The sequence below is a fragment of the Grus americana genome, chromosome 10 (genome assembly GCF_028858705.1).
Source record: "Grus americana isolate bGruAme1 chromosome 10, bGruAme1.mat, whole genome shotgun sequence".
In the NCBI taxonomy this organism is placed as follows: Eukaryota; Metazoa; Chordata; class Aves; order Gruiformes; family Gruidae; genus Grus; species Grus americana.
The window spans coordinates 2,874,525-2,882,309 of record NC_072861.1 but is presented as its reverse complement, the minus strand read 5'-3'; the positions used below and the strand labels follow the sequence as shown (position 1 = coordinate 2,882,309).

The window sequence follows — 7,785 nt, the reverse complement described above, 5'->3', positions numbered from 1 at the left end:
ATTTTTTTATACTTAACTTTTCTTTAACCTTTGGTTTTTTGGGGTTTTGGTTGTTTTTTTTTTTTTTAATTTCCTAAGGGAAACCGATGCTAAGTTTTGGCCGGAATAAAGGCCGGGGCCCGTAAATGCTGTATAAATGCTGTAAATCACATATTAGCAATAGTAGCCTTTAACCCCTTCGGCATTATTTTTTTTTTTTTGCGGGGGGGGAGCAGGAGAGGAAAGAAGACAGCCCGGGGTGAAGAAGACACCCCGGATTTGGAGGTGCTGCCCCGGTAGGGATGCTCGACTCCTCGATGCTCCGGGATGCTCCGGTTGTTTTGGGGGCCGAAGGTGCTGGAAATCCCGTCGCCCTACGGGGGGGGCTTGCTCCCTCTGTTCGGCCTGTAAAAATAGGAAGGGAGCCCTTGAGATGACTGGAAGTCTTGTTTTATTATTATTTTTACTAATATTATTATTATTGTTATTATTATTGTTATTATTGTTATTTTCACAAGCTTTAAAACCAGAAATCATTAAAACACGTTGCTTTGGAGGGTTCGGTGTTTAATGCCACCGCGACGGGGTGTCCTGGGGGGGGGGGCACCACTGGGATGGGGGGTGACCCCAGGGGATGGGGGGTGACTCGGGGGGATGGGGGGGTGACCCCAGGGGATGGGGGGTGACCCCAGGGAAACCCATGGGCTTTTTTTCCCCGTTGCCCTTTCATCCTGGACGCTGGAGAGCAAAGGGCACAACGCCTGAGGGGGGGAAAGGATGCAACACCCCCCCCACCCCCCCAAAAGACCCCCCAAGTGATGTCTGCTGCCTGCCCTGCCTGGGGGGGGCTGTGGGGCACAGCCACCCTCCTGCCGACACCCTTTGTGCCACGGCCCCCCCGCCAGCTCTTGTGTGTCCCCCCCCTTCCCCCGTGTCCCCCCCGGCCCCGGGCCCAGGCAGGCCCCGCCCCTTTCCCCGCCCCGGTCCCGGCAACCCCCGGGGGGGGGGAACTGCGGGGAGGGGCGGGGCGGGGCGGGGCGGAAGGGGCCGGGCAAGGGAACGGAACGGAAGGGGAGGGAAGCGGGAGAGGCGCTGGGTTCCCCGGGGCAGGAAGCGGCGGCCGGGGGCTCCGGGAAGGGCCCGGGTGAGGGGCGCCTCCGGGTCCCGGCAGCCATGCCCTTGTCTCCCTCCCGGGCACGGAGCCGGGGCCCGGCGGGGCGGCGAAGCGCGGCGAGGGACCGGGAGCGGGAGCGGCAGCACCGAGCCCAGGTGAGGGACGCCGGGGGGTTCCGGGGCTGGGAGGGGGCGGTCTGGCGCCGGGGGCGGCTGCTGGGCGCGGGCCGGGCCCTGCCGGGGAGCCCCAGCCCCGGGGGCCTCGCTGGGGACGGCCCTGCCCGGCCCCGGCCCTCTGCCCGCCGGGGCTGGCCGTGCAGCCCAAGGCCGGCCCTGCATCGGTGTAGCTCCAGCCCAGGGAAATTTCAGCTCCAGCCCTACAGTTTTTATTTGAACTCCAGTTCTGTGGTCTTTGGGTTTGCTCCAGCCCCACAGCAGTGATTTCGGCCCCAGGCCTATGGTCCTTAGCCCAGCTCTGTGTGATTTCAGCCTCAGCCCTTCTGGTCTGTATTTCAGCTCCACTCCCAGCCCGACTGCAGTGATTTCAGCTCCAGCCCTACAGTTTTTATTCCAGCTCCAGGTTCGGTGTTTCAGCTCCAGCCGCAGTCGTTCTTCAGCCCCAGCTCTGTCACATCTCAGCTCCAGCCCACAGCAGTGATTTCAGCTCCGGCCCTGCCATCTTTAGTCCAGCTCTGGGTGATTTCAGCTCAAGCCCTGTGGTTTTTATTTCAGCTCTGAGTGACGTCAGCGCTGGCCCTACAGTTCTTATTTCAGCCCCAGCCCTGAAGGATTTATTTCAGCTCCAGCTCCAGGTTTGGTATTTCAGCTCCAGCCCCACAGCAGTGAGTTCAGCCCAGCCCTACAGTTTTTTTTTCAGCTCTGAGTGATTTCAGCTCTGGCCCTACAGTTTTTATTTCAGCTCCGGGTTCAGTATTTCAGCTGTTAGATTTGAGCTCCACTCCCAGCCCCACAGCAGTGATTGCAGCCCCATCCCTACCATCTTGATTCCAGCTCCAGAGATTTCAGCCCCACAGCTTTTATTCCAGCTCCATTCCCAGCCCTACAGTTTTTATTTCAGCTCTGGCCCTACAGTATTTATTTCAGCTCCAGGTTCGGTGTTTCAGCTCCAGCCGCAGTTGTTCTTCAGCCCCAGCTCTGTCCTGGCTCAGCTCCAGCCCCACAGCAGTGATTTCAGCCCCAGCCCTGCCATCTTTAGTCCAGCTCTGGGTGATTTCAGCTCAGGCCCTGTGGTTTTTATTTCAGCTCTGAGTGATTTCAGCCCCGGCCCTACAGTTTAGATTTCAACTCCAGCTCCAGGTTTGTTATTTCAGCTCCAGCCCCACAGCAGTGATTTCAGCCCTGGCCCTACAGTTTTTATTTCAGCTCTGAGTGATTTCAGCTCTGGCCGTACAGTATTTATTTCAGCTCTGGCCCTGAAGGATTTCTTTCAGCTCCAGCCCCAGGTTCAGTATTTCAGCTGTTAGATTTCAGCTCCGACCCTACAGTTTTTAGTCCAGCTCTGTTAGATTTCAGCCCCAGCTGTACAGTTTTTATTTCAGCTTCAGGTTTGGTATTTCAGCTCCAGCTGCAGTCGTTCTTCAGCCCGAGCCCCACATCAGACATTTCAGCCCCGGCACTACAGTTTTTATTCCAGCTCTGAGTGATTTCAGCTCCAGGTTCGGTGTTTCAGCTCCAGCCGCAGTCGTCCTTCAGCCCCAGCTCTGTCACATCTCAGCTCCAGCCCCACAGCAGTGATTTCAGCTCCAGCCCTGCCATCTTTATTCAAGCTCTGAGATTTCAGCTCTGGCCCTATGCTCTGTATTTCAGCTGCATTCCCAGCCCCACAGCAGTGATTTGAGCCCCAGCCCAAAAGTTTTTATTTCGCCTCCAGTTCTACGGCATTTCAGCCCCACAGCAGTGATTGCAGCCCCAGCCCTACCATCTTTATTCCAGCTCTGAGTGATTTCAGTTCTGATCCTACAGATTTTATTTCAGCTCCAGGTTCGGTATTTCAGCTCCAGCCGCAGTCGTTCTTCAGCCCCAGCTCTGTCACATCTCAGCCGCAGCCCCACAGCAGTGATTTCAGCTCCAACCCTGCCATCCTGATTTCATCTCCCACCCTACAGTAGCTATTGAACCCCAGGATTTCCACTCCAGGCCTGTGCTGTTTCCCCTCCCACCCACCCACTCTTCATTTCACCCCCCCCAGCCTCACAGACTTTCTTACGGCTCCAGCTCTGCGTTGTTTCAGCTCCAGCCCTGCAGTGTTTAGCTCAGCCTCAGCTCTACATCTTCCTGCTGCCTCCGTGTTCTCACAGCAGCTCTGGGGGCTGTTGATAAGGTAGTAAGTCAATCACTGTCATCACTTAACTATCAAAACTGTCCCACTGTGTCTGTGCCCTGAATAAAGTGTTCCTGTTGTGTGTGTGTCCCCATTTCAGAGGGGAGTTTGGCCTGGTGCATGCTGGCATCCCATGTTTCAGGGGCAAATAAAACCAGACCCCCACCTCTGGTGAGGGTCCCACAGCCCTGCCACCACCCCCCCCCCAGTGTTTGGGGGCTGGGAGCAGCCACTGGGCCACCTCTTCCCTGTCCCAGAAGCCACCACTTGGGCTGGTTCTGAGCCCCAACCCCCCCCTCACAGCTTGTTTTCAGGCCCAGAAACACAGCACTCTGGGGACTTTTGGAGCAGCTGAACCCCAGGACTGAGCTGGGCTGTTCAGCCCCAACCACAGAACTTCATCCTCCTTTGGGGGGCTGGAAACACCCTTGAGGCTGCTGCTGCTGTGGCCCATGTGTGAAGGGAAAGGGGGGCCACAGCCCAGGGAGTGCTTGGGAACTGCGGGCACCCACCCAGACAGGGAAAGCTTTATTGCACTTTATTCCACTTGATTTTTCAGTTATTGTTATGCATTACACTTCTTGTAATAAACCAACACAATAGCTTTATTAGCAGTACTAGTTACAGTATTGTTTAAAAGCCAAGCGCGCCCCCCTCCCCCCACCCGCGGCAACATCCGCGGGGAGCCGGGCCCGGGAACCCCCACGCAGCCCGGCCGCGCCCCGACCCCCCACCCGACCCCCGCTGGGGCTCGGCACCCGCCCCCTGTAGCGGCCGGCGCCCCTCCTCGCTCGGCGCCGCTCCGGCCGCCGCTGCCCGACACAAGCGGGGAAGAGCCAACAGAACGCGACCTGGCTGTCACGCCGGGCACGGACCCAAGCGGCACCCCCGTCCCAGGGCATCGCCCGCCCGGGCCGCGTCTCCCCGACCACCTCCCGCCCGGCGCCGTCGACCGCAAGGCTCCCGCCCCCGGAACACACCGCGAACCCGCCCGCACAGTGGCTCGGGCCCGGTCAGACGCAGGGGGCCCACGGCCGGACACTACTGCCCGCCGCCCCAGGACTGAGCTGTTCAGCCCCAAACACAGCACTTAGTCCTCGCTTGGGGGGGGCTGGCTGGAAACACCCCCAGGGGCTGCTGCTCCTCTGGCCCATGTGTGAGGGGGAAGGCACCCGCCCAGGGCCCCGGGCAGGGAGTGCTTGGGAACTGGGGGGGGGGGGGGGGGGCGGCAGGGGGCACCTCCCGCGGGGAGGAACCGGCCCTGGGGCACTGGGGGCAGCACCCACCCACCCTCCCCCGGGGAAAGCTTTATTGCACTGGATTACACTTTATTATCGCACCGTTACGGTTACACAGCGTGCTTACAGGACCATCATAAACCAGCAAGAGTTCTTTATTCTCTGTAGTTGCAGCAGTATTTAAGCCCCAGCCTCCACAGCCCCGCTCCCCACAGCCCCGCTCCCCACAGCCGCAGCCCCCGCAGGAGCCGGGCCCGGTCCAGCCCAGTCGCACCCCGGTCCTGCTCGGCACCCGAACCGGTCGTCGCGTCCCCCCACATGCCCCGGGCAGCGGCCGGCGCCCTTCCCGCCCCTGCGGCACCGGCACCCGCTCGGCGCCGCTCCGGCCTCCAGGGCCGCCGCTGCCCGACACAAGCGGGGAGCAGCCGCCGGCACGGGAACCCGCTCCCACCCACGGCCCGGACCGGCACCCCCGACCCGGGACACGGCCCGCCCGGGCCCGCGTCTGACCGGGTCTCCCCCGCCCGGCACCCCCGGCCCCAGCACACACCGCGGGCCCGCCCGCGCGAACGGAGGCCCCGGCCCGGCCAGACACACGGGAACCGCGGCCGACCACCGCTGCCAGCCACCCCGCTCCCAGCGCCCCCCCGGCCCGGCTCACCGGCGCTCCTGAGCCCGCGGGGCGGCAGCAGCACCACCCCCACGGCCGCTCCCCACGGCCGCCGCCACACACTGACAGCGCCGCCGGCCCGCGCAAGCGCTCTACCCTCTCGGGCCCCGCCCCCACCCCCGACCAGCCCACCCGTGCCCCGCCCATCTCCGCGCCGCCCAATCGCGACCCGTCCTTTCCCTCCGGCCACGCCCCATCCCGTCCATCTCCGCCCAATCGCGGCCCGCCCTTTCCCTCCGGCCACGCCCCATCCCGTCCATCTCCGCACCGCCCAATCGCGGCCCGCCCTTTCACTCCTGCCACGCCCCATCCCGTCCATCTCCGCGCCGCCCAATCGCGGCCCGCCCTTTCACTCCTGCCACGCCCCATCCCGTCCATCTCCGCGCCGCCCAATCGCGGCCCGCCCTTTCCCTCCGGCCACGCCCCATCCCGTCCATCTCCGCGCCGCCCAATCCCGGCCCGCCCTTTCACTCCTGCCACGCCCCTTCCCGTCCATCTCCGCGCCGCCCAATCGCGGCCCGCCCTTTCCCTCCGGCCACGCCCCATCCCGTCCATCTCCGCGCCGCCCAATCGCGGCCCGCCCTTTCACTCCGGCCACGCCCCATCCCGTCCATCTCCGCGCCGCCCAATCGCGGCCCGCCCTTTCACTCCGGCCCCGCTGAACCCGCTCCGGGAGAGCCGACCCGCAAGGAGTCGCGGTTTCCGGGTCCCGCCCCGTTCTCCCTCTCAGCCCCGCTCCCGGAGGGCGCCCGGCCCGGGCAGTCCCGGCGGCAGCTGAGGCCCTTCCCGGCTTTAGGGGCTTGAACGGGAACCGGGGCCGGCCTCGCTGCGGAGCCCCTGCCCGCTCTCCCCGGCACACCGACAGCGGCTGCCGGGGCTACTGCAGCGGGGCCGCGACCCCTCGAGTCTCCCGGCAGCGGCCCCCGCGGCTGCGCGGGGCACAGGCTGGGCTCCGGGTCCCGGCAGCCATGCCCTTGTCTCCCTCCCGGGCACGGAGCCGGGGCCCGGCGGGGCGGCGAAGCGCGCCGAGGGACCGGGAGCGGCAGCACCGAGCCCAGGTGAGGGACGCCGGGGGGTTCCGGGGCTGGGGGGGGGCGGTCTGGCGCCGGGGGAGCCCTGTCTCCCTGCCCGGCCCCGGCCCTCTGCCCGCCGGGGCTGGCCGTGCAGCCCAAGGCTCCCACGCGCTTCATTGCAGCTCCCGCCTGGCCCAGCTCCGCTCAGGGACGCTCCGGCTCGGCACCAGCTCGGCTCCAGCCCCGCGCTCGGCGCTTCGGCCCCGGCTCCGGCCCGGAGGCGTCTGCGCTCCCGGTGCTGGGCGCTGCGGGGAACAGATGCTGCTGCTGCTGCTGCTGCTGCTTCCGACAGCTCCGGCTGAGGGGAACCCGGGCTGCTGCCCTCTCTGGCTCAGGAAAGCTCCGGCTTGTTCCAGCTCCGGCTGATGGACGCTCCAGCCCCGCATGGCTGCAGCTGCAGCTCCAGCCCCGTGTGATTTCGGCTCCCGATGCCGCCCGCTCCAGGTAAGAGACGCTCCGGCCGACGGACGAGCTGTCTCGTTCCCCGTCTCCCCGGCGCCAAGTTCGGTCCTTTGCCGGCCGAGGCGGGAGCCCAGGCTGCTCAGCACGGCGTTACCCAGGGGGTTCAGTCCCTCATTTTTGCCGTAAATATGGTAAATGCGGCTGTGCGGAGCGACGGAATCGCCCCCCTTAAGGGCTGGCTGGGCTCCTCGGTCACCGCCGCTGCTCGGGTCACCGCTCCGTGCGGGGGGTGTGTGTGTCCATCGTCGCTGCTCCAAACCCGCTTCCCGCAGGGGGTTCTGCTGGATTCCGGCCGTGGCTTTGTGCCCGCTGTCACGGAAGGGTCGGTCTTCTCTGGGGTGTCCTCGGCTTGGGTCTGGGGGTCACGTGGGGGGTGGGGGGGCCCAGGGAAAAGCTCCGACCCCCAGGCAGCATTCGTTCTGTCGCAGTTTCCAGCTCGACTTTCGCACGGGCTCAGGGACCCGCCGGCTTGTTGCAGCTCCGGCTCCTCCACGCTCCGGCCGATGGACGTCCCACCTCGTCCCACCCCTGCCCGCTCCGGCCGAGAGAGGCTCCTGCTCCTGACAGCCCCGGGGGCTTTTGTCCAGCTCCGGCCCTGCGTCATTTTGGGCCCAGCCGAGACACCGGACGTTCCCGTTTCTCGCAGCTCCAGCCCTACAGCTCCTCCCAGCTCTGCCCAATGGACGCTCGAGCCCTGCGTGAGCTCCTGCTGCTTCCAGCTCCAGGCGCCGGACGCTCGGCTGGTTCCCCTCCCGCTGAGGGGCCCCCAGCTCGGAGTCAGAGCTGCTCCCCAGCTCTGGGGGCTGGTGACGAGGTCGTAAATCAATCACTGTCATCGCTCAAGTACCACCCCTGTCTGGCCCTTGAATAAAGCCTCGGTGCCCCCATTTTCGCCCAGAGACTATCTCA

At 64.6% G+C, this 7,785-nt stretch overlaps 1 protein-coding gene and 1 long non-coding RNA gene across 4 annotated transcripts; both read left to right on the top strand.

The window, feature by feature from the left end:
* Positions 1-1,030: 1,030 nt before the first annotated feature.
* On the top strand, positions 1,031-3,872 carry LOC129210953 (uncharacterized). Of its 3 annotated transcripts, none has more exons than XR_008578690.1 (4): positions 1,031-1,248; positions 3,344-3,433; positions 3,534-3,604; positions 3,737-3,872. It is a non-coding gene; the product is annotated as an uncharacterized LOC129210953 (long non-coding RNA). The 3 variants fall into 3 exon arrangements; XR_008578689.1 differs by having other exon boundaries at positions 3,328-3,433; XR_008578688.1 differs by having other exon boundaries at positions 3,302-3,433.
* A 1,117-nt stretch (positions 3,873-4,989) lies between these two features.
* Positions 4,990-7,785, top strand: LOC129210843 (transcription initiation factor TFIID subunit 4-like). The gene is made up of 4 exons (XM_054837145.1): positions 4,990-5,184; positions 6,138-6,399; positions 6,537-6,858; positions 7,355-7,785. Exons 1-4 carry the CDS (start codon positions 4,990-4,992, stop codon positions 7,695-7,697), a joined length of 1,122 nt encoding a protein of 373 aa, XP_054693120.1. The 3' UTR covers positions 7,698-7,785.

Excerpts from the sequence above, each read along its gene's own strand:
- LOC129210843 (XM_054837145.1), top strand. The coding sequence starts at position 4,990 with ATGCCCCGGGCAGCGGCCGGCGCCCTTCCCGCCCCTGCGGCACCGGCA. Across the intron at positions 5,185-6,137 it reads CCGGGCCCGCGTCTGACCGG|GGGCTTGAACGGGAACCGGG; the intron begins GTCTCCCCCGCC and ends TCCCGGCTTTAG. Across the intron at positions 6,400-6,536 it reads AGCGGCAGCACCGAGCCCAG|CTCCCGCCTGGCCCAGCTCC; the intron begins GTGAGGGACGCC and ends GCTTCATTGCAG.